Source organism: Plodia interpunctella, chromosome 24 (assembly GCF_027563975.2).
Source record: "Plodia interpunctella isolate USDA-ARS_2022_Savannah chromosome 24, ilPloInte3.2, whole genome shotgun sequence".
NCBI lineage: Eukaryota > Metazoa > Arthropoda > Insecta > Lepidoptera > Pyralidae > Plodia > Plodia interpunctella.
This window is the reverse complement of record NC_071317.1, coordinates 381,399-408,182: the sequence shown is the minus strand read 5'-3', so window position 1 is coordinate 408,182 and position 26,784 is coordinate 381,399. Positions and strand designations below refer to the sequence as shown.

Below are 26,784 nucleotides of genomic sequence, written 5' to 3'. Positions count from 1 at the left end.
TGGTGTTTCTGGTTTTTGATTAAGTTGTGACCTCAGGTAGCTATGGTCAATTATAATACTGGCTCCACACTATTGTGGAATAGTACGCCGAGCGGATTCATACGTTAGTTGTGGCAACGCAATGAAAAACCAGTAATATATAAATATAAATAAATATATTAGGACAAATCACACAGATTGAGCTAGCCTCAAAGTAAGTTCGAGACTTGTGTTATGGGATACTAACTCAACGATACTATATTTTTATATACATATATAGATAAACATCCAAGACCTGGGCCAATCAGAAAAAATATCATTTTCCATCATGACCCGACCGGGAATCGAACCCGGGACCTCTCGGTTCAGTGGCAAGCACTTTACCACTGCGCCACCGAGGTGTATGAATCCGTACAAGTCCGTTATTTACATAAAAACATTTTAGAAATTACTCAATGTTCGTGCAGTAATATTATTGCAGTCTCAGGATTACAGTTACATAAAATGCTTTTGTTTTTCGAATTCTATTTAGTTTCACAAAACTTCTATCACATTACGAACTAAATGTTTATGGGGTAAAATATGAATATATCAATAATTGCTTTCACGATGGTCTAGATGCTGTGGCGTTTACATTGAGAAGTCATATATATATATATATATTGGGCTGAGATTACTAGTCCCAACAACTGATAGATTGACGCCAACACTTTTGTTGGCGTCAATCTATACTATTATTATAAAGAGATAAGCGTTTGTGAGTTCGAGGCGGGTAATTTCCGAAAGGTTTACATGATCAAAATTGAATCGCAAGCGAAGCCCCGGGCACCATTTAGATAGACGTGTATACTGAGCAGGAGAACGGCACGTTCGTGGACGTGCAGCCGTCGGGCGGCGCGCACGCGGGCTGCGCGTGGCTGCGCGCCGCGCGCGCCTGGCGCGGGCTCAGCGCGCGCGCGGCGCCGCGTGACTTCCTGGCGCTGCGCGGCGCGCGCGCGCTGCACGCCTGTCTCAGCCTCACCGCGCATCCGAGGGAGGTCTGTATCACCATTTGCTTCCGGCGAAGGAAAACATCGTGACGAAACCTGCACACTGATTGATTATTAACTTATTTAAGAAATAAAGATGGCAAACCACTCCATTACTAATGCCAAGAAACTTGTTGTGTGTATTTAATTCTAATGTAAGCTAAATTTTTTGTCTCTATCGCACTTTATAATATTTGAAATTGACAAAAAAAGACAAAATATATTTTTGCTTAAAGTATATTTTAACTTTTTATGAACAGTCAATAATAATTGCCATTAGTTGCCGATAGATTAGGTAGTCAAGGCAATAACACACCCGACATGAATGAATGAAATGTATCATGTCAGGTGACGTTCCCGGAGCCGGAGTCGCAGTCAGCAGCGTTCAGTTCGCGCGTGCTGTGCCTGCCGCTGGTCACCATCCTGCTGGCGGCCGACGCGCTGGACGCTGACTACGTCGTCCTGGCCGGGGACGTGCTGCCTGCGCTCGCGCATGTGCCCTTCGGGGACGGCCGGCTCAGATTGAAGGTATTTCATCGCTCAATTGTATTAGTATCACGTTTTGAGGTCCTTTGTTATTCATATTGCCCGCGGCTTCACCCGCGTAAATTTTCCACGGTAACAGTTATTTTTCCGGGATGAAAAGTACCATATGTCCTTCTCCATACTATAAACTACATGTATACAAAATTTCAAGAAGATTGCTTTAGTAGATCGTGAAGAGGTAACAAACAAACTTACTTTCACATTCGTAATATTAGTTAGGATTTGTCCACACTGAACCATTGTGCATAATTACCTGGGCCCGTTTCATAACTTATATTGTAATCTGACAGACTCATTTATCCAAGAGCCAATAAATATTTACTTGTCTGTCTGCAGTTGTTTATCAGTTAATCATATCCAACACATATGAAATATAATTAACTCAAACTAGATACTTCACGCGGTGAAACAGTCTATTAAATATATTATTGTGATCACTCAGCTATCAGTGTTATTGTCGTAAATAAATAAATGACACCCAGGTGATCGAGGTCCGGTCGCAGGATCCCTGGTCCCGGAACCAGACCACACAGTTCCTGCAGAACAAGAACTATACCGTGGCGGCCGAGTTCTCCGACGCCGTCATGTACGCTTTGAAGGTTTGAGGCATCTACAAGGTTATCGTCTCAAGGTCGTCGGTGTCGGTAACAAGGCCTTGTCCCATTGCTCAGTCCGCCGTTCGTGGTGCTCCGTTGCTCCATTGTTTTCTATATTCAAAATTCGAATCATTTATTCAGAAATTAGACCTTCACTCTTTTTCACGTCAATTTTTAAATAGGTTTTGACATTGACGTGCGATGATGATCGTACAGTTTCTGTGTTGTCTGTCGACGGACGTCAAAATGACGGAGCGTGACTGGGCGACGTTTTGAAGTATTACTTTTCGTATTTTAAACTAACTGCCGTCCCATGAAACCATAATTATATCCCTAAATCTTGGAGAATCCGTTAGTTTTTGAGTTTATCCCGCTCATACAGACAGACGCGATGCGATGAACCTCTATTTATGATAGGGATATGTAAGGAAAATAAAACGTTAGAATTCCAGCGGCAATTGAACCCACACATAACCAGGACAGGGCTTTTAAGCACGTACTCAAAACATCATAATACGCCTAACGCTGGCTCCACACTATCGCGGAAAAGTTCACTGAACTTTGAGGGATTCATACATTTCTGTACATTTTTTTATACATAGAAGTAGTATAGTGGGCAGACTAGCGGGTCGCCTGATGGTAAGCAAATACCGCAGCATGGAAATCAAATGGACACCGGCATACGGGTCACCGGTGTGTAGTCGACTTTTTAAGAAAACTATACTCTTTTCTTGAAAGCCCCAATATAGAAACTATTAGGGACATTTATTCCATAGTTTAGTACAGCGCATTTACATTGCGGTTAATGCATTCCCGTTGCCCCCGACGGATGTGTGGAGCCTGCATTATAAAATCTGTTACAGAATTAATTCTGTAACTTACAGATTTGTTTTAACTTAATCTGTTTTGCTCCTAATACTTCAAATGTAACATATATACGTTTCTGTTTCTTAAGAGACGTATCTGCTTTTGTCAATCCATGCGTACGCACGCACGCGTATTCAAATAGACATAGCTATTCGAATGCGGACCTTATTGCCTTTAACAGATATATGGGTGAATTTCACACATTTTTTTTAATAAGGAATCTTTTTTTTAAAATTAAACATTTATAAAATTAACATTGTACCAGTATTTATAATTAAATTGATTACTGTGTATGGTACAATTTGATAAACACTAATGACAGCCCGCGGCGGCGTTCAGAACGCTCGTGAAACTCACCCTTATTGGTCGCTATGTCTATTGTAAGCGTGTATTCAAAATCAAATATCGCGTCATTGATACTAATTTCATTAGTTTTAATGACAAAATCTGATTTTTACTTTCTGTTTCTCATATATTTTGGACGCAGTTATAATGTTTTTTTTTATGAAGCATATAAAAGCATTGAATACTTTCAAATATAATTTCAACCAATATAAAACAAATATAATTTATATATTCAAGTCGGCAACTAGGCACGTTAATATCTTTATCGGCGGCTCGATAACGTATGTTCTAGGTCTTGATTACATCCATAATTTGGTGTGTTGCAAATTATGCTAGCCCTAAATCGAGAGATTAGACTCGTAAATGACATTCACGCTTTAAATATTTCTAAGAATGTAAACTCTTGTCTGCAAAAAAAAAAATATTTTAGTTTTCCACTATTAATAACGGATAAATATAATAAAAATAAATATATTGTGATTATGTTTCATAAACTTGTGTATCAGCATTTTAAAATGTGAATCAAAAATGTTTCTTTTTTTAATTTTCTTCTTTGTTTACATAAATAATTAAGGCGTTGCTACGCCTTCATTGATTGGAATTTCACCGTCTCTTTAAGAGATCTTATATAAAACATAGTGAGATGATCAGTATCAGTATCAAATCACAATGGGTAAAACGTATGTTAAATTTAAATTGTATGGGTGTTTCGCCGCACAAGAACAAAATATTACAAACTGATTCAATCACAATAAACAAATGTTTAGCTATAGCCTGTACCACTCTAAATTTCACAATGAAAATAATTTTGTTTTATTATATTTTTATTTTACTTAAAGTCTGGTGTCAGATGAGGATGAGGTGATTTTAATCAAAGCGCTTAAAGGCATCTGATATGACTATTACGACTACCGCTATTTGGCTGTTGTGTTTTCTTAAAAAAGGAGTGAAGAATTAGTACATTTTCAAATATTTCACACACGTTTTCAAATTTCTCAAACGGAGAGTATTCGCTCCATCTCTATTTGCCCATCTCGATTTAAAAAGTATAATATTTCTTATAATTAAGAGAACAAAGTATTATTATTTTAACTTACGTGATTGTTTTGTATTGATTTTATGTGATTTAATTTTCATCTCTATTAGTGATCTTAGTGATATTTTAACGAATATGTTGAATCGAATACCTATTTTTATTTTCTATCGAAGTGCCTTAAATACTATTTTAAGTTTTAATTGTAAAATTTTGGAGGTGGGTATGTACGTACTTGATAGAATTTTAAATAATTCATAACATTATTTATTTCCTTTAGCCATTTCAAGCCGTAACCACTCTATTTAGATTATAATATAATAATCTAAATAGAGAGTATTTTCATTTAAAAAAGTATTATTTATAATCCCAGTCAAATATAACAATAGAATTATATTTGTTTCATTAAATTTATATTAAATAAAAAATTCAAATTTAAATAGACTTATCTGAACTACATGTATGTAGTCAATCCTTCTGAACTCTGTTTTATGATTTTTATGAAGTAAAAAGAAAACTAGCAACGTGTGTGTCACATACCCGCATCCAAAACAACCATAGTGTCACCTAGAAGTAGATGCACGAACAAACTGCACATTAATATTACGGAAGGGAACTAGCTCATCAGAAGAAATGACAGATAAAATATATCGAAAGCATATATATCAGCTTTATAAAACATAGACAGATAGACACGGAGATAGCGTCAAAACTATGAAAAAAAATTATAACACAGTAATAACACAAGTTATGTTGTGGTTTTATCTGCCATTTGGACTGAGACAAGTAAAAGTTGGACAATAAATAAGGTTTGTGCAAAGGTTGTTGATAGGTAGCTTTAGATTTTTTAGGCGTTGATATGGATCAAGCCTGGCACTATATTGCAAGATTCGAGTGGCTCTTCAATTGTTTTTAACAGAATATAAAAAGTTTAAGGGCGTGTTCACAACTTTCTCATGAAATTATAATCTGACAGAGAAATTAACTGTCACATACATCTGCTTGTGATTGGCCAGTTAGCCCTATCAAAAACTTCACAGCTTTTAACGCCGACATGATACATATAAACTATAAGAGGTGTAACATTAAGTATTTTTTTAATTGAAGAGTCACCACAGTCGTAAAATTTTAATACGCAGTATGTATTTAATAACACCGACATTTAGAGCGTACGATTGTTTTGAATTGTGCATAATATTTTTAAATTATGAGAATCTCAGTGAAATATTTTAATTGCAGCTCATAAATAAAAGTTAAATGTATAATCTTTATTTTGTGTCGATTTTACAGGCAGTAAGATAAAACGGAGCTAATAATTATACAAAACAAATTTTATACACAATAACCTAAACGTTTCGCTTCAATATTTTTCATACAATATTTTTATGCAGATTTGCGAATATATCTATTATTTTGTCGTTGGTTTTCTCACTGCCTGTAGAATTAGCGACATTTTATGATGAATCCAATTGATTTCATTCCAATAAGTTATTGAATTCCATCTCGAATGTAACGATGTTAAGACTGATCTACTTGAGTCGAGAACAACGGTAAATTAATTTATTTTCTTAAAATAATTTACAGTTAAGTGATAATTATTTTTTAAATTATGAATTCGTATTAAATTTATTTAAGTGATGACAATGAACAATTAATTAACTCTCCTTTAGTTTAAGAATCTACGATTAAGCTTAATTTTATACGCGCTCAATTTTTTCACGAATAAATCAAATGCTTTAATGAAACCTTGTATTTTTATTTGTTGGTTTATATATTTTTTAAAATTAAAATATGAAGCAATTTCAGGGATTCCCTCTTGTTTGAAATAACTTTATTGTATGAATAATAAATTCCTAAAGATATAAATGATACAAATAATTTAGTATTTAAGTTTATTTATATTCTGACGTCATCGACTTTACCAACGATATCTGCAACAAATCATTCCACTCCGGGTATCTAGTACCGACAACAACATATCAAATTACTACGGCGGCCTAAGACGCGGTAATAAGAGCTAAATTGATTGGTTAGCTAGACATGATGTTGCCTGTACAAGTAACACAAAAAAGTTATCGTCTAATCAGTAATCCCGAGTCATTAAAATTGTTGGAAACATCATGCCCTTTTCAATTAACAAAATACAACTAATATTACTTGTGCGAATGTAAATGATGACAACATTGTAATATACATTACTAAACTAATAAAATCATCTTTATAAACTACAAATAAATTTAAAAAATTATTGCTTCCCCTCCACAAATCAAAATTAATGGAAGAACTATTTAAATTAAATTTAATAATTTTATATACAGGTACGACAGTACTTGTGAAGTCATGGATTCAAGTTAAATTTAATTAGGTTTAAGTTGTGTAACTTAAACCTAATTATTGTTTTATACTTCATAGTTTACCTTTATATGGTATAGTGGCGTTACTACACCACAGAAAAGTAAAGTATAGAATAGACACAATCCAATTTTTATTCCAAATTCCCACAGATGCGAATACTTGGCTGCAGTCGCATATATTTAAAAATACTTTTGAAGTTTCGGGGCAAATAAAAAATATGACAATAAAACCGCACACCCCAATAGTCTTAAACTCCCCTAACAACACGTATTTTATATTTTATTATTACACGAAACGTATTTTTGTGAAGCGGTTTCATAGATCTCATGTCCATGTTTGGTAATATTAGGCCTTCACTATCTTCGGCCGTACAGTTCTCCATCTGATTCCAGATCTTTGTTATACGTCAACAAAAAAGAAAAAACTTGAATCCATGTCACTATATCAACATAAATAAACGATGCACCAATATTGCAAAAGCACACAACAGCACACACGGTTGACCTTGAACCTACTGTCCCGCGAAAATAATTTTCTTGATTTTGGTCCCAATCTATATTTCGATATCTGCGCCAACAGAAGTGTATGCCGTTTACAAAATATATCTATACTACTATACATATTGAAAGTAGAAATTAATTTAACGTGCATTGATATAAATAAAATTGTAGACTAAATAAGAGGTTGTATTACATCACTGAATAATAATAATAAAATATAATAATCATAATTATTAGCAAAACGTATGCACTAGGTACGTACAATATATTAATTGCAAATTAATTACATATGTACATTATATACTAAGTCAAAATAGGCTAAATGAGGATTAATTAAATGCATTTTAGTGTCAGTTACTAAATACATGTTTACTTTTTTTTATTTTATTTGAGTGCGTTTGACCCGAATCTAAGCACCCCAAGGTTGACTGGAAGAGATCGCTTTAGCGATAAGTACGCCTGTGTGCCTTTTATTTTATTTTTGTATTGTTCTTTTTTTGTTAATTTCGCTTTTGGTGCAATAAAGAGTATTGTATTGTAAGCAAAGATGAGGTGTGATCAAGGGTGTTACACGCAAGCTCAAAAAATACCTACCTCTTATACATTCTAGCCTAAAATTGTAGGATTCGGGAAATATCGTTGCGGCGAGAGAATCCCACACCTTAGCCGTTCACAGTAGGAAAGGGGACAACAACAATTTAAGCTCAAAATAATGATTTAAATTCTAATAATATCAATGCACGTTGAAACTAAAGAATAGCTGCCCTAATAACAACATTACGGGAATGATCTAAATGCATCCGAAATCATAAATTGAAAAATAAAGTTCAATGTTTAAGAAATAAATCTAATTGAAATAACCAATGAACATTCGGGTTTTACATTAATCCACTATCACCTAAGAAACGTAAAATATATATTATGTATAAATATATAGACACATTCTATTTGTTTCAATAATATAATATTTTTAAAACTAAACGTAAACGTAAAATACATCTTTTTACATATCCGCCATTTTGATTTCGGGCAAAAAATTAAGAACGGTTATTAAGAGTTTAAGTACATACGGTTACAAACGATTTTCAAAATATATTTCTTTAGTGTTCTAGATTATTCCTTATTAGCCATCGGTTATACATCGTACATTAAAATTAGCTAAAATTATAGCTAGATAGAAACGCACTCATCGAAGATAAAAATAAGATATTTTATGTCGTACAATAAATACGATATTGGAGCACTTTATACAGCATGCGTTTTATTTACAGCTACTTAAGTTTAGTAACCAAATAATCTCAATAACCACACTCCTGTAACAAACTGATGTCTCAACATTCTTGCTACTCGGATCATTTTCTGTATATAACAGCGTGAGTTTTAAAGTTATTTCATTTTCTTAATCTCCTCGTGTAATAAACAAAACATGTATGATTCATGAACATACTACAAAATTGTTTCAATCTGAATATTGGTATAAAACATACATTTTATTAACTAAATAAAAAATAACCATCCTCATAAAAAATATTGTGATCGAAATTTTCAATGTATCAATTTGCCCAACGTTGGGTCTCTTAAAGTACTTAAAAACATCGTGAATTGTTTATTTATTTTCCAGAATCATCCGATGAGTGTGTTTCTGACGTAAACACTATAACAACGATATAATCTAATTTTGACACTACTGATTACGGCTACGCCTATCGATTGAAGCGGGTATAAAAAATATCCTATAGTTCAACATCAAATTCAACAATAAGTGAAAAGCTACTACCTGCCAAGGTACATCACTTAATGCGTCCCGATTCACGCTTTTTTAGTCTAATATTAATATAATTTCTGATGAAGATATTTAATTTTGAGGTTCGTAGAAAAAGCTAATAAATATTAAATCCCGTGCGGTTCTTGTCTATTGTAGATTATACGAGACTTATGTATTGAATTTATTTGTTTAAATAGATGATTGATTGATTGACACTTTGATTAGATTATATTATTTCCAAATAAAGAACTTGTCGAAATGTATTTTGAGACCAGTCTAGGGCAAAGTCTGCGAATAATAACGATTGAACAATAATATTGTAAACGATGCCCAATTTTATTGTCACAAGATTAAGAATTATTAAATTATGAGCTTATATAAGTATAATGAAGAATGAATTTCGCGAATATAAAAAACTTTCATATTCATAACGATTTTTGTTCGACCTTTTACAATAAATGACAATGTTCTGTTAAACAGTTGGAAAATAAGTTAAATTCTTTTCACAAATGGTCTCACCATTTAAATAAATTCATTTTAAAAAGCAGACAGCGTAGTTTTTTTCATAAATTGAAAAGCGATATTGCAAGTATAGGTAACTTTTGTTTTTGAAAATTCAGAGTTCATGTTTCCCGCTATAAAACCGTAATATTTCGTGAATATGAATATATAAAAAACGTTGCTAGAGAAAGCAAAAAATTGAAAATATAAAACCTATAAAAATTGCAACGGAAATTGGCTTTTTGCATGGACAGGAATGTATGATGAGCACGGATTTATATATTAATATTTTCAAGTACACAATGTATTTATAGACAAGTCGTTAAATATTTGTTTAATATCATTGCGACTTCATATGATATGCGTCGACCCCGGATTCCATAAGACACTCAGGGTAATTTTTATCAAAATGTAAAAAAAAAACGCACGCACTTTTTACGTAAACCAAAAAGTGATATTTTGGAGCACTGATTTTTTAAATATTCTTCTATTCTTTAATGTATTATCACTATAACTTATTTTTATTTAAAAAAATTGCTATCCGTTACAGTTTCGTTAAAACTAAAAATTATCTATTACCTTTTTGCCATAGCTATAAGATTTCAACTTATTCTTTGAAGTTCTTATTGTTTATCTGTTAGCTAAAAATACGCAAATTAACAAACTAAGATTGCCCATAACTTCACAGTAATACAATTGACAGTTCAAATGTAATGTGACTGGTACCGTGTTTTAATACAAATTTTACTCATAAAATTACCCTATGAATTAATTAGTTTATTTTTAATACGCAAACATCTAGAAAATTTGAGTCTGAAAAGGTTCTCCGACAATTGCTTCGTCTCTTCATCTACGAACGATTCGCCGACAGAATGTCTCCTCTGTTCTGACGCCCGATGTCGAAACATTCTGTCCACGAAATGTTCGTAGACGAAGCAACTGTCGGAGAACCGTTTCAGACTCAGAATATTTTCAAACGAATTTTTATTTCGAAAAATTCGATTCATTCTAAAAATCGAAATTCAAAATTAGTCTGCTTTATCTGACCCTGACTGTACATCCGGTATAAGGTTATAACCTAAAAAAAATATTTAACGATAAATTAACGATTCATATTGAAATTTCAGTGCTCCAAAGTAAAAACAAAAAAAACCTTAACCATTCTGGCAAACATCTGCCAGGAACGTATATCATTGTAGGAAGTTTTGGTTCGAAAACGGGGGCCTCTGTACATTGTTGTTGATTTGTCCGCTTTGCAACGGGGGCTGTACGAAGTTATTGTTCATTGGTTGCATATATTGGAAGCCCATCGTCATGCCTGGATTTGGCTTATGGGCTGGGCTGTTTGGGCTTGATTTTAATTGGTTTATCGTAGGGGCGGGTCCCGCTTTGGGCGACCTTGGAGCTAATAAATTGTCTACGTCAATTTTGATGTTAGAATCTGCCCACGTGGCACCTAGTTTAGTGGTTTTTGAGTTGGTGGTTGGTGGTTGAGTTGACGACATCGGTTGGAGGAGGTTGACTGGAGTTGGCTGTAAACCTGTTTGGGAGAAAATGTGTTGTTAACATACACATTAGTACAAATATATAAATGTGAAGAATGAGTTAGTAATGAATATTTAGACCGACTTGCGTGTCTTGGGTTACACATGTGTAAAAATATCTATACACATACGAAGTGGTAAAATAGGGTACCTTAAGTAGATCCTTTATGAAAAGTTTCGGGTCAATATAAATACTTTTTGCACATTTTTTTTTTAAATTAAGTTTTTGTATCGGGTGGAAAATAAATTACCCAATCGCGTCGCATAAAAGCGTATATTTAGACAATCCATTGATTAAATGTATATCCCGTCAACATGCAAACGGACCTCAGGGGAGGTATCGCATAAAGAAAACCTTTTTCTGTTTAAATACATTTAAAGTTGAAAATATAGCGTTATCTCAAAGTACACGTGAATGTGCGTATAGTGTGTGTGTGTAAGTATACTTACCATTTCTTGATGAAGATTTCGAAAATTCTTTATGCGCTGTAATAAATTTAAAACAAGCTTACTGTTTTCTTGTATGAGCGCAATGGAAGATATGACAATGTTTATACATTTTCCAGTCTATGGTTTGCACCTAATCGTAGACAGAGAAAAGAATTCTTCTATTTCGCTCATATCTCTTTTATAATAATCGAAATCCACGTCGCTTCCTTGACAGCACATTATTATGATAAACATGACCTGATGCTGCACCTAGTACTGGCTCCCGACGAGGGAACGCCTCAATAGTTTACAGCACGATTTTGTTTGTCATGCATTGAATGCGACAAGATCTCTCCGACGTCTGATTGTGGCAAAAATAACAATTTCGGATGATAATAAATATAAAGTTAGCATGGAACGTTTATTGACAGCGGTGGGTATTTTATTTAATTACATTTTTCGTGGATACATACACTGGAACTTAGCATTAATAAATTCATAACAAACTTACATTAAACATACATAAGCAAGATTTCATGATCCTTAAATAACATTACAAAATTATCATGACAATTTTAAATAAAAACGGAACTATGACGCCATCACTTGATTACAAAATAATCTTTTTAAGATCTATTTAACAATGATGATTGTTTAAATATTTGATGAGATAGCAAACCATCTACACTTAAAGCCGGCTCCACTTTATCGGCCGGACTAGTTCGCCGAACGTGGCGGATTCGGCTTACATTGCTGGTCTTTCAATGCGGTGAACATTAGCGCTCGTACAATTTACGCAATGTTCACGCATTCGCGTCGGCATCGTGTGTAACCGGCATAATATAAACATGCAACTAACACTCTTAATCTAATATTCACATTCATCGACCAAGCTTTTCTCAATCAAGCACAAAACTTGACCAGCAAAAATGGCCGCTTCGGACTTCGGTCCGCCGAGTCTCATGGTCAAATCTACATTTGTTAGACAATCGGTCAACCAAGCACGGAAATCCATTATTATATCGAAAAAATCTGTTTTTAATATCGACGCTGGTAACGCTAACACTACAGACGCAATCAGGGATATGACACAAGTCTGGATTTTGGGATCTGGATTGTACCTCATATAAGTCATTATTTGCATAGTATCCCAACAGTACGTTGAGCATTTGGGGCCATTTTTAGACGCCAAAATTATGTTTCCGACGACCGCTAAATATTTCAACAGCAAAATGTTGTCGACATCCTGCTTCAAATTGTGATGGCTCAAAGTCAGCTGTTTCAAACCGAATCCAGATACGAGAGGGTAGAAAAAACTGTCAGAAACCGCGGCAAATTCGTTCCTTTTCGCTTTGGCGAAAGGATGTGACCTTTTTGAGTGGAAATATCTAGTTTTGTTTATCAAACGACGTCTTATAATTTCTTCTGCTGCAATATTCTCTTCATCGTTTTTAGTAACAATTTCCGTAGTTTTAGCATCATCTTTCTGTGGTCTCACATCGGCTATCCTATTGGCTGCCTCCGATAGGACATCAAGCATAAATATTTTCGTAGCAATCGAGTATCTTCCTACATCTGTATGTATTTCTTTGCAAATATGTTCGGCGCAAACTTTAGGCTGACTGCACAAGATAGCCACCGATGTGTTGAATTTTATGTCTTCGAAATTGTCTACATGGAATTTTTCATCCAAATGTATGAATAGGTTCAGTAGTTCTATAGCTAATTTGTGATCTTCAGTCTTTAGTTGTTTCTGAACTAATTCCTCAGCGACTTCGAGACTCGCTTCAAAAGTTTCTAGATCTTTCGCCTCAATGATATTATCTAATAAGTCTCTAAGATAATTCGGTCTTTTCTTAGCTGATATCGGCAGATCATTGCTCATATCGTAAGGCTGCAGGTCATCGTCCGAATCTAAATCATCGTCGACTTTATTACTCTTCTCTAAAGCATCAAGTTTCACTGATATGATCGTTTTAACAATTTCTTTAGTCTGTTCAGGACTTTTCACTGCGCATGTGACTATAGTGTTTTGAACTGGTCTGTGTTCTTCATCGACAACTTTATTAATTATATTACTATAAATCTCTTTAATATTAACACTTCTCACTTTGTATTTTTTGGGAATTTCGGGATTATCAATGATACATCTATTAGAGATTCCTTTCAAAACTTTGTGTATTTCTTTGCAGGTTTCACCCATTTCGTCATAATCGAAATTGAGATTCTCGGCAGCCTCTTTATCAGTATTTTCGTAATCGGCAAGAATTTTGAACAAAATCTCCACAGTGGCCATACCAATACACCGGAATTCTTTCGACAAAACATCCAAATGTTTCGACATTCCTTTAAACAATATAGTTTTTAATTCATTGAATTGAATTGCAACTTTTCTTTGCTTCGACATTACTACTAGATATTTGACACCCAAAATCAATAATTGGGAAATATAAACGTGTTCTGATACATTCCCGACATTCGTCAATTTAACATCGGCCCAGACATGAACCAATTTGATTACTAAATCGAATAAAATCGCGTGGCTTTCCTTAGTTGTCCAAATGTAATAAATTAGATTTTCAGATATAGTTGTGTCTTTAAAATCTTTGATTTTAACGTAAAAAGGAATCTTTGAAGTTAATATATCGAGCCAATCTTTATTAGTACTTATGATATCTCCTAAGATATGAAATATACATTGTTCTTTAGTTTTATAATCTATAGGTGATCTTTTTAGAAGTATAGTTGAAATACATTCGATGGCTTGACGATTTAGTTGGTTTAAAATTGCTTGAATCAGTTTTCTTCTAACGAATTTGTTCATCTCGTCATCAATTGTCCATGCTATGAGTACATCAGAAAATTTCAAAATGGCTTCTGAATTGCTGTTCATATTATAGTTGTTTATCACTTTAGATACCAAGTAGGATATATAGGATACATCATTTTGAACACCTAAACGGAAGCTAATTTCAGCTAAATAGTCCATAGCTCTTATTACATGAAAAATAAGGTTGAAAGAATAATGTTCATGGGACAAATCTTTCGGTGTTTCCGTTTCTAGTCTGTTGGCAACCCTTTCAGGCAGTGTTACCAACATTTGGACGTAGTTTTCCCACTCACTCTGATGTATATATTTCTCTTTTTTATTCTCAAATTGTATGTTACTGCAGTCCGCTACGGCAGTAATTATAGCATCACTCTTCACATATTTCAACAAGACATATCCGATTCCTTCCAAAATAATTTTAGATGACTCATTTTTCAAAAATCCACAGAGTAAAGAGAGCAGTTCATTGCTAAAATCGAAGCTTTCTTCTACAATAAATACTTTGACGATCTCATCTCTTAGCAAGGGCCAGTGTGGGAACATGATCCTTATAATCGAGCTTAATAATTGAGAATATTGTTCGGTCAAATCCTTATTGAACATTTTCACATCGATTCCATTCAACTTTTGCACTGTAATCGGTCCTGGGATGTTTTCTTTTAGCGAATTGAGTCCTTTTCTTATCGCGATAAGGTCCCTTTCAGATTGTATTGTGTTTGTGACTTGTAAGACTTTTAGGATGGAACTGATGTTTTCTTGCAACCGTTTCTGGTTTTCGGATAGTCCACTCGGTTCTGGAATTAAAAAATGCCTGAATGTGCCCAAAACTGAATGATACACTAAGATGGAGGTAACATTCACATGTACTTTGAGACTAAGGGAATAAAGAATTGGCTTAAATCTTAGAAATAAAATGTTACTAATTATATATTGGAATAGACTGTTCAATATTATAGTTTCAATAGAAATTTTATTTTATTTGAATTATAAAAAACTAAAAATTTGAAAAGCCCGTGTAAGAATTTCCTTTATTTCAATATTGAATGGAATATCAATTAAAGCAAAATTACGATTTGGATAATATCACAAAATTAATACATATTGAAGTAGCATCATTCGCTTCGCTTTTAAAACCAAAATCAGTTTTCATATTGTTTCATATAATTCACTTTTCAATATTGGACATGACTATCAGCCAAATAAACATAACTAAAACAAACTCAGCCTTAGACTGTTTATGTCTAAATAAATAATAAATTCATACTTTAATATTTTCCACATACGAATAAAAACTTTATCCTCTACATTTATTGAACAATCTTTTCCCACAATATAAACAGGTGGTTCGCAGAGCGTCTCGACCGCTGCGGCTGCGCGGTCATTACAATCCGTCAATTTTCTTGAGGAAGGAATCATTCCCAAAATCAATCATTCATAAAATTGACATTAATTAATGTAAAGTCATATAATAATAAAACAGATTCTTGTCTTTGTTAAAATTTGAAAAATTGTAATGACAGCGCGACTGCAGCGGTCGAAACGCTCTGCGAACCACCCAAACACTATAACCTAAACTATACTACAAGACTATTTATTGCACTCACCGGTGGGCTGTAGCGTGGGCTGTAGACTGGTGTGGGAGAGCTGTGAGCTGAGAGCGTCCATGGCGGAGAGGGGGAGGGGGGCGGAGAGGGGGAGGGGGGCCGAGTGCGGCGGAGGGGGGGGGAACTCGCTCAGCAGGTCCAGGTTCGACGCTGGAGGAGCTACAACAATATACAGGGTGTTATGATACAGTGTTGCTTTTTTTTAACAGCCTGTTTCATGGCTTGCTGATAAAGTATCTGATAGCTATATGTAATATGTTGTCCGGGGCTTCGCTCCTGTGGAAATTTTGAGATAAAAATATAGGCTATAGCAATCTTCGATAATGTTGAAAGAACCTTTCTAATGGTGAAAGAATTCCTTGAACATTCAAAATCACAAATGCTCACCTCTTTATAATAATAGTATAGATTGAGCTTGTAGTGTTAAATTTGTGTTTCCCAAGTGTTGGATAGAGTTAAACTTGCAAATAACTTCAGAAAATTTATCTAGCAGTTAGTTTATCTGTCAGATTATAGTATGATATTTTATCAAATAGTGGTGAAACAGGCCTTATATGTATTATTCCATGAAGCTCAGTTATGACCGTCTGCCTGTGATTGAAAGGATCCAGGTTCGTATCCTACTTGTATCACATTAGTTTGTATACCAATCTGACTCATGTTTAGTAGATTCGATAAATCACCACTAGCTTCCGGTGGAGAAATACATTGTGAGGAAACCTGCACTCCGGTTGACTGTTTAACTTCAATAATGTCATAATGTGTGATTACTTGGCACTAGACACAGTAGGTAATGGTAAAAGTCGCGTCAGATGCCTTAAGGCTTGAATACATACATATACATATAGGAACAAATCACACAGATTGAGTTAGCCCCAAAGTAAGTTCGAAACTTGTGTTATGGGATACTCAACTCAAACTCAACGATGCTATATTCTATTACATATACATATATAGAAAAACATCCAAGACCCGGGTCAATCTGAAAAAAAATCCTTTTTTCACCTTGACCTGACTGGGTATAGAACCCGGGACCTCCAGTGTGGCAGTCCGGCATGATGACCATTAGGCCACGGATGTCGTCAAATAATATAACAATAAGAATAAAATCTGATAGCAATGTTAGCAATTAACACAATCGAAAATAAAGATTATAAAACTTACCAGCAGAAGTCATTGGTTGCGCCACACCCAACATATCAACTGCACTGTTTGCACTGACCGCACTATTTCCGATAAAACCACTGTTATTAACACCGTTTCCGACGAAACCACTATTATTATCGTTTGCCCCGGTGAAGGCACTGCTGAAGTCCGCAAACCCATCGTTATTGTTCGAGGCGGGGGCGCCGAACGCGTTCGTAAAGTCTCCGAAGTCGTTCGCTTCTTTTGTTGATTTCTGTTCTTCAGCTCTGAAAAAAAAAAAAATAGATATACATTTGTTATAAACACAGCATCACTGTTAGACAGATCCTCTTATTTATAAAAAAAATACTATCACTATTGCACTTTACAACATAACATACAATCTATCAATGTATAGAACAAGACAAAAAATAAAATTAAATTACCTATAACTTTTTTTATGAACAAGGGAGATAGTATTCAATTTAGCGTGAATAGAGCGTTTCTCGAGGAAGGAATCATTTCCAAAATCAATCATTCACAAAATGTACCTTGTCATAGTACATATTCATTATTTTAAATTCAGAGAGTTTTCAGTGGTCAGTCAGTCAGAATTAATTTAAAGTCTTTGTTAAAATTTGACAAATTGTAATGTCATCGCGGCCGCAGCTGTCGGAACGATTTGAGAACCATTCTTGTACGATATATTGTTTTAAAGTGTTTTACCCATATTGATTGTCTGTTACCTGGGGTCAAAGTCATCTTCGACGACCAAACTGTTGGGCTGTCCGGGGGCCGGGGCGGGGCAGGTCTTGAAGAGATCGTCCAGCAGCTCGCGCGGCGCCGGAGTCTTGCCGTACGAGGCTGCTGCGCCTGCGACGATGTCATACATCATTTGTTTGTAACGATTTTCTGTACTCAACAAATTTAGCCGACACGCCATGAACAAGAACGTACAAAATCGCATTCCCAAGAACGGTTAATGTCAGGAATTCGTTACAGTAAAATTTAAAACAATTTAATATTTATTTTTTACGTCAGGCATCGCGGTGTCACAATCCCGGATGCAATAGGATCATAATATCCAATTAATTCTTAAGGAACAACTTACCGTAGCAGCTGATAAGGCAACAATAGCATTCTCAAGGAGGGTTAACGTCTAACGCTAGCAGTAAAATCACAGGAAAATCACTGAATCATAATCAATACACTGAATCCGGGCTTCAGGACGTCACAGCACCGAATACCGGGAAGATAAGGCATAGTAAGGGTATGAAATATGAAATTTGGTATATAAAACCCCTATTTAAACAACCTATGTTTACCTAGGCTTATATTTATCAAAACAATCAACCCCCAAAAGACTATGATGGGGGTTGAAAGTTAGTATGAAAATTATATATTGATCCTAGAAATCAGTGATCTGGTGATGCCGGTGCGACCGGGCATATACATACAGCTAGTAATAATTAATATAAACATTAAATTTAATTTACGATTAAAAAATATATAAAAAAATGTATAAATCAATTAAATAAGGGAGAAAAATCATTCACATACAATTAATTTAAATTTGAACTTACCCAAATCGATCTTATTGACAACGGTGGTGGTGGGTTTGGTCTTCGCGGGACTCTTGAGGTTGATGTTGAGCGTCCGGCTGCTGGCCGGCGACCTCGCCCGCGGCTGGCGCGTGCTAATCGGGGAGGGGGCCGACGGGAGGGGGGGCGAGGGGGGAGACGCCTCAGAGTCGCGGTACACGTTCTCGCGCACGTCCGATATTGTTTTGAAGTTCCTGGATGATAATATATATTTACAGATATGAGGTAATTTTACGTGTGGAGATAGAGCTGGAGATTAAAATAGGCTTATATTTGCCGCTGACAACAGCTAGTTTTATACCAATATGAATTCACAAATATGTACTTAAAACTTGTACTCGAAGTACAAATGCAGATTATTGGAGATATAGAATAGAATAAATATGTAAAAATGTAAAATAGTGTACACGTAAAAGTGTAAATTTGTGAAGATGCTTAAATTAATTTATATTCTACCAGTGTTCAAAATTCCATCAAGTTATAAACTCAGAACTTATAACATTAGCAAAGTAAGATAGAAAATCATGGGTAGTTGACAAGGTGAGAAAATTGTAAAAAAATATCTATAATCTAGATAAAATAGATATAATTCCTAGACAGTAACAATGCAGCTGGATCAAAATATGAAGATTTAAAGTTAATTGGAAAGTCCATTTACAAAAAGTATTATTTGACCAGAAAAATGTAACAACTTTTATTAAGAAGCCATAACCATAAATGTAATATTTAATGTAGCTGTCGAACAAACATAGCATTCTTAGTGAAAATTTTTGCACGTTGTGACGTCATTTAGTATGGAGCGTTTGGCCGAGTACAAAAATGTGTGATTTTATTTTAGTCTTATCTTTGATAGCTGTTTCAATTAATATAAAAGCCTTCGAATAGTCAATAAAAACTAGTCAATTCCACATAATATGAAAGATTCCCAGAAACACTCACTTCTGTTTCCTGTGGCCGTAGTCTCCATCTGAATCTTCTCTTTCGTAATCATCGTCTTCATCCCTTTCTCTCCTGTCCTTTGGTTCATCTATGAATTATATTTAAGAAATTCTAAGAAGATGGTCGAGTAGATAAAGCTTGAAAAGAAAAACAAACATATTTTCGTAATTATAATTATTAGTTATGATTTCTCACAAAGCTAGCATTTCAGAACCCAGAAATTAACAAAATAACGATATCTAATTTGCAATTATTATGAACTATCTTGTTCCCGAGACTTGGCCCACGGAAACAGTTATATTTCCGGGATGAAAAGTAAGCATATCCTTCTCCATACTTCAGACTACATGTATACAAAATTTCAAGTACATTGGTCGAATAGATAGAGCGTGAAGGGGTAACAACAAACAAACTTACTTGCGCATTTATAATATTAGTTAAGATATAATATTAGAAAGGTTACTGACCCCACGTGGTCGAGGAGCGGTCGCTGTACTCGCCCCAGCCCCCCGCGCCCCCCCCACACCCGCCCCCCCCTCGCACGCCCGGCAGCGCCGCGTCAGACGACATGCCTGCCAATATACTATTTATAAGTATAAATATATATTAAATAAATATATTATGACAAATCATACAGATTGAGCTAGCCCCAAAGTAAGTTCTAGACTTGTGTTATGGGATACTAACTCAACGATACTATATTTTATAACAAATACATATATTAGATAAACATCCAAGACCCGGGCCAATCGGAAAAAGATCATTTTCCATCGTGACCCGACCGGGGTTTGGACCCGGGACCTCCTGGTTCAGAGGACCACTGTACCACTGTATCCAAATGTTTGTATTTATTACATTTAAACAAAAGTCGTACAACAAAAGATGTTAGTCTCTATGTACCTTAGGCGCCTTTGGAAGATTATGCGTTAGATACCAGTAACCCTGTGTACCTCGATTGTGATTCTCAGGAATCATACTATTGGTGAAAAGTGTATAAAAATCCGTCCGGTAGTTTTTGAGTTCAACACGTTCATACAGACGACATAGATCTTTCTATACTTCTTTCGTCTTTCAGGCAACGTTGGCATGACTCACCGATATACTTGTCCTTGTTCTTCTTCGCCTTCTTCCTCTCCTCCCTCAGCTTCTCGTCGTCCTGTATGAAGTCGATCAACTCGCGCACTTTGTGCCTTACATTAACACCCTGCAATGATTATAACCTTTATAATAGCACTAGATGTTGCCCGGGGCTTCGCTTCCGTGGGAATTTTTCGATAAAATATAGCCTATAGCAATCTTGAATAATGTACCTTTATTATGGTGAAAGAATTTTTGAAATCGGTTCGGTAGTTTCGGAGATTACCCGCCTCAAACATACAAACTCACAAACGCTTATCTCTTTACAATAATACCCTTTATAACAGCGTTTTTTCTAACACAATTATGAAGCAGATATCTTAAGACGATTGAACTTAAACATTGTCATCCAAACTAAACCTGAACATGTCCTGATGGCGGACCACGATCGGTTCCCATCGAGGGAACACCTCACGGACATGTTTTCATATTGTCTTGAATGCAATAAGATCTCTTTGAAGACATAAAAGCTTCCTACTAATATTATTGTGGAAGTTTGTGAGGATGTGTATGTATTTAAGTTTGTTATTATTTCACGCAAAATCTAGTGGACGGATTGTTATGAAATTTGGTACACGGGTAGAAATATAACAACAGCACAATAGGGTACCTTTTATCCCGAAATTGTCACGGGAACGCGCCCCGAGGCGAAGCTAGTATGTCATAAATGAAATTTTTATACACTTTTCTAAATTAACCTTTAAGATTATTAAATGTTTACCTGATCCTTGCCCAAATCGTCGACGTACGCGTAGTTCTCCAGACTGCGCAGGTCGTAGAGGTGCTCCCGCGCCGACGTGACCACGCGCTCAGAGCCGTTGCGCACGAGGTAGCTGAGCAGGAGGAGACACTGGGGGACATGTATTAGTTAATATTATTTTTCAATGGCGATTACTCGCTGCACACTCGCATATATATATATATATATATATAATATTCAGATTATGCCACAGTACATAAAAAAACTATAAAAACATATTGGTATTGGCACTTAGCAAACTATTTTGGTTACTCTCATGTGAAAATTGCAAAGAAACGATCATATAAAATCTTACAACATAGCTTTTATCCCTTTATCCACTGCCCAATTTAAATGAATTTTAGTAGACATTATTATAGTTTTCTATTCGATCGAATTTAGCGGCCACCGTATTCGATTTACTCAACTGTGACTATATATATGCATTTGTCTTTCGCGCTGGAAATAACATTATCACGGTCACATTGTCTATTGGTGAAAACCTTGCAAAAAATCCGTCCTGGTGGTAAGGTTATTGCGTTCATACAGACAGATAAACGGTACAGGACTTCTATTTGTTATAAGGAATGTAATATAAAGATGAAAATATTACGAACTAGCTATTTGTACTTTCACTCACACATTGTAGTCATTAACGGGTTGATTTTTGAAAAAAAAAGTAACCTATGTTTAAATGGGGAGTCTTAACTGCATGCACACCAAATTTTATCCAAATAGGTTCAGCGGTTTATAGTTTTGGTGCTGGGCTAATGGGATCATGCAACTCCTAAGCACATTCGTCGAAATGCAGAAGATACATTTAAAAATGACTTGGCGCAAAATGTCCTATGTCCTTTTCTCAAAATGTATTTTTAATGAAAAAAAAACTGTTTTAATCACTTGCTTATGGTATCTAAATTATCATCAAAACACACAAGGACATTTTGATAAAGGACATTGCGAGAAAAGGACATTTTGCGCCAAGACGTTTAACCCCTCCAGCTCCAAGTATCACCTTGTACGTCCTCCGCCAATGCGCACGGTTGTCGTGCAGCATCCGTCTCCACAGCATGGACATCACCTCGGGGAAGTGCTCGTAGGTGAAGGTAGCCAGCGCCAGCTCCTGCATCTGCTGGCCCGTGGGACCCCAGGCCTCGTCCGAGGTCGCCTCGCGCACCTTGCCTTCCACTTCTGTATAGTTCATCACTACGTTTGTACTGTAAAAGATTTTTTTATTAATCAAAGCATTTATTTAATTAGAATTTAACACGCACTATTTCGATAAGGACCCAGGTTCGAATCCTACTTGTACAAGTAGGATCTGACTCATGTAGTTTTCATCGTCCACCACTTGCTTCCGGTGAAGGAACACATCCTGAGGAAACCTGCACACGGGTTGATTATCAACTTGTGTGTGCAATGGAGAAGGCAATGGCAAACCACTCCATTAATAGTGCCAATAAAGTCTTTGTGTGTGTGTTTCATTCCACGTAATGACCAGGAAGTATTCCTTATGGCTAAGGCTCGTGGTCATTAGAAGAGTATTTCTCAAAGAGTCTTCTGAAGGATAGAGCGGTGCCGCGGGCAACAGCTAGTGTGACTTAAAATATTTTATTTTATTGAAGTAAAATAGTGGTAAACCACATACTGAGAAATAAAGAATTTCTCAGTATGTGGAAAAAATTCTGACGTAAACTAATTTCTCAAATTGGTTCACGTAATTTTGTATAACAGCAAAATTTACACCTTTTTATGTTTTGTGTTTTTCCATTCATGAAGTAACTAAAGTGGCCCGCAATTCCTGCTTGGATAGTTTGCTTGGGCTATTTATTTTGTCTTCAAAATCGGTCTAGCCATTTTAGCAGCGAAAGCGTGACAAGACTTTAGCATTTCTAAGATTTGTGTGTCATAATCGATTCGCGGGTTTTGTTTTGTCTGAGCTGTTCAGTTTTAGACACAGACACCAGGGCGTTCAGGACAATTGGCCTTGCTAACGAAAGAAAGGCTCAACATGATTGCAATGCCCATACCTGTCGGCCGATACGAGTTATGCAACCAAATCAACGGAGAGGTTACTCCAAGGTTGTGTTATGCAATTCAGTGCATTCACATACTGATCGGGTTACCGATCGCGAAATGTGAACTGTTTGCACACTTTTCATGTTTTGTTTCTGTACGCTTTTTTAATATACTATTTTTACTTGAGAGTTAAAATCCATACTATATCATTACATATTAAAAACCAAAGTCCACTGCCGCGTCTGTCTGTCTGTCTGTTCGCAAAAACTGATGCATTTTCATGCGGTTTTCACCAATAGATGTGAGAGCCAATAGATAGAGTGTGATTCCAGAGGAAGGTTTAGGTGTATAATTTATTGTGATTTTAAATGAGCGAAGGCGGGACGGGCCGCTAGTTAGTAAAACAATTGAAATGCGTAAGTTGTGTCTGTCACGCTAGTCATTTTGTAAATATTTTTGTCACGTAGAGTGATAGAGTCAATTATATTATATTATAGAGTATGTTTTTTTATTAAACCGATAATCCCAAATTGGCGGACCACTAAATTACCTGGAACTTTGCAAAACCTTAATAAATGTTTAAGATATATATATTATTATCTAGCTCATATAATATAATCACAAATTTGTTTGTAGTTTTTTACTGTAGAACATAATTAGTTGCATGATAATATAATTACGCGGTCCCCTTATCTTATCAGTGAATACAAGGTAATATAGAATATGTGATCCTGGTGCTAATCCTAACAAAACATAACCTTAACCTATTTATATTACAATAACACTTGATCCGAAATGATAGTAGTTTGTAGCTTCGGGGAATTTATCCGAGAAAATGTTCATATGTCTAATTTCTGAAGAAACTTAATACTGATTTTTGCTGTAAAAAACGTTACAAAAATGAAAAAATCTTTCACAACTCGTTCACCAAACAGTGAAAAAAAAATCTTCTCTTGTAACAAGTTAGATAACATTAGTTACCAAAGCGGACGGAGCTGTGGGGACGGAGGCATAAAATTTCTTAATTTTAATATGAAATTGATGGTGTTCCATTGGCTAAAATGACCACCAATTATCGTAAGTTCCTAGGATCGAATTGTACCATGAATTTCTATATCATTGTAATAACTATCAAACCAATATTTCTGATTTCATATTGACTACTAGATTCTGGTCAACCTAACAACAAAATCTGATACCACTATAGAACTGACAATATTCCTAACATCGGTCTCAGATTTTGATCAAGCCACCTAAAGGTATCTGAAATGACTTTTACGCCATAGTGAACTAATACTGGTGAAGGAATATTACATATTGCACAACATTTGTAATTGTTGGGTGGGAAAAGATTTTTTTTAGTATTTATTAAAACTTTATTTATGACAGGAATTGGAAGATTGATTGGGACACCAGGATGGATGGCGAAGAAGAGGGGGTCATTGGCCAACAGTGGAACAGCATGACATAGGCAAATAAAAATAATATTATTACCAGACACAAATGAGAAAATGGAGATAATGACCTCTCAACTGAATTTTATAAGTTTGGGCAACAGGTGGGCTGGTTCAATGACCTGCCACTCGATTAACATCATCTATTCCATTAATGATAGTAAATGGAAAAGCGAATTAAGGAGATTGGCACTTAATTGGAATTCCACATTTGCCTATTTCATTATTTTATGTCTTGCTTTTGTATCTATTCACTTGTTGCACGAATATTAAAGCTAAAGATAAATTTGATAGTCTATTTTTAATTATATTATATTATTCTTTCGAATTTAGTACATAAATAAACCATTAAATGTTGTTTATTATCTCCACAATCTATGTTTTAAATAGGTAGTAGTACGTGTTTTTACTAATCAAACCATAGAAGCTATAAACGCGAAATTTGGGCAGTAGCTTTAGGTAGGTAGCTTTAGTAGGTTAAGTAGTGCTCAGATAATAAAAGGAATTTTCAAAATGCGACTAGTTACATGAGGGTAAAAAGAAATAAAGAATAATCCCATTAAAAATTTCGTCAACTAAAGATATGAGTAGACAGCTTCAGCGGTAAACACAAATATCTTGATGGAAATCAGTAATTCAATCTGATTATCTATATAGGGTGATTTCTGAGAAAGTTTTATTATGGTTTTACCCGTGGTTTTAAATGAGAGAAGATGAGAAGAGCTGCTAGTAGACATATAATATAGAAGCAATTTAAGATTGTACTGTACATGCCTGGTACCTGAACTTCAGAACTGGAACTGAAGGGGTGGTGGTGTAATGGTTAAGATGCACACCTGTGAACCGAAAGGTCCACCTTTCGGTTCACATTGATATACAAATATAATTGATAGGCATGTATATGATTCGATTCAGATTTATATACCAACTCAAGCTACATGAGTTTTGTATAGTAGTTGACCATCATTTGCCTCCGGTGAAGGAAAACATTGTGAAGGCATTTTGGTCAATCATTAACTTGTGTGTGAAACAGAGTAGGCAATGGTAAAGAACTCCATTAATAGTGCAAGTGACAAAGTAATTGTGTTTCATTCTATGTAATGACCCGTCCCTCAATCATGAGGAATATGACTATGAGGAAGCTAAAATAAGAAATCTCAAGAGCTTACATCAGTTAACCAGCATTAGCTACTATGTACTTCAATTTGATTTAAGACTAATTATTTTGGTATATTTTGTGTAATATGATGGCTATAACCTGTTTTGAACACCTTTTAATAAGAATAAAACGTAAAGGTAGGTAGGTACCACAAAAGAAGGTAGATATGTTTATTTGTAGATACAATTCCACATTTACACGAAAGGAGTTGCCGCGTTAACTTAGAAGACAATGGACTGGTTATTAATTATGCGTTTTCACTAAGCTACATTATAACTGATGATAAACATTTGTTTTTAGGCTAGTCAATCTAGTTTTTAACTTGACCGTTAGTTGACTACGCTGTTAACGCGTGAAAAAGTTGTTAAAACAAATTTCCAACATACATTATGGCAATTAACGTAACGATGTCATTAATAGGGGCAAAAAATACGAAATAATGTTGCTTTTTTAACACAGATGGTAGCAATTAGCATAAAAATGAAATAGAAAAATGATGGTACTTACACTTTATCCGCCAACTCCCGCACTTTCCACATACTTATGAAACGATCCATGTTTGATGTTAAGCGTTAAAAAATATATTTTGAAACCAAAATCACTGAAAATGCAAGAAAAACAACATAAAAATTAAGTAAAAACGCGAGCTGATGATTTGGCTGACATTCTTGCAAAATGGCGAATGTAAA

The 26,784-nt window shown here is 35.1% G+C and overlaps 2 protein-coding genes across 5 annotated transcripts in view; one reads left to right on the top strand and one right to left on the bottom strand.

Moving 5' to 3' along the window:
* The window catches only part of S (Star), an 8,687-nt gene extending 2,548 nt beyond the window's left edge, over positions 1–6,139 (top strand). For both annotated transcript variants that reach the window (XM_053763927.2, XM_053763926.1), the window contains exons 4-6: positions 837–1,016; positions 1,356–1,535; positions 2,036–6,139. In XM_053763927.2, the coding sequence (XP_053619902.1) occupies positions 837–1,016; positions 1,356–1,535; positions 2,036–2,158 (483 nt within the window). In that variant the 3' untranslated portion in view covers positions 2,159–6,139. The remainder of the gene's footprint in view (positions 1–836; positions 1,017–1,355; positions 1,536–2,035) is intronic.
* lqfR (liquid facets-Related) lies at positions 4,728–26,784 on the bottom strand. Of its 3 annotated transcripts, XR_008405881.2 has the most exons (12): positions 26,603–26,784; positions 22,479–22,680; positions 21,446–21,574; positions 20,683–20,791; positions 20,055–20,159; positions 19,588–19,675; positions 18,631–18,842; positions 17,794–17,920; positions 17,087–17,334; positions 15,923–16,081; positions 9,461–11,055; positions 4,728–9,430 (listed from the first exon to the last, which is right to left on the bottom strand). XR_008405881.2 is itself a non-coding variant. In XM_053763925.2 (11 exons), exons 1-11 carry the CDS (start codon positions 26,650–26,652, stop codon positions 10,706–10,708), a joined length of 1,779 nt encoding a protein of 592 aa, XP_053619900.1. In that variant the 5' UTR covers positions 26,653–26,784; the 3' UTR covers positions 4,728–10,705. The 3 variants fall into 3 exon arrangements, 2 of the variants coding, with proteins under 2 accessions (XP_053619900.1, XP_053619899.1); XM_053763925.2 differs by having other exon boundaries at positions 4,728–11,055; XM_053763924.2 differs by lacking the exons at positions 4,728–9,430; positions 9,461–11,055 and adding an exon at positions 11,891–15,112.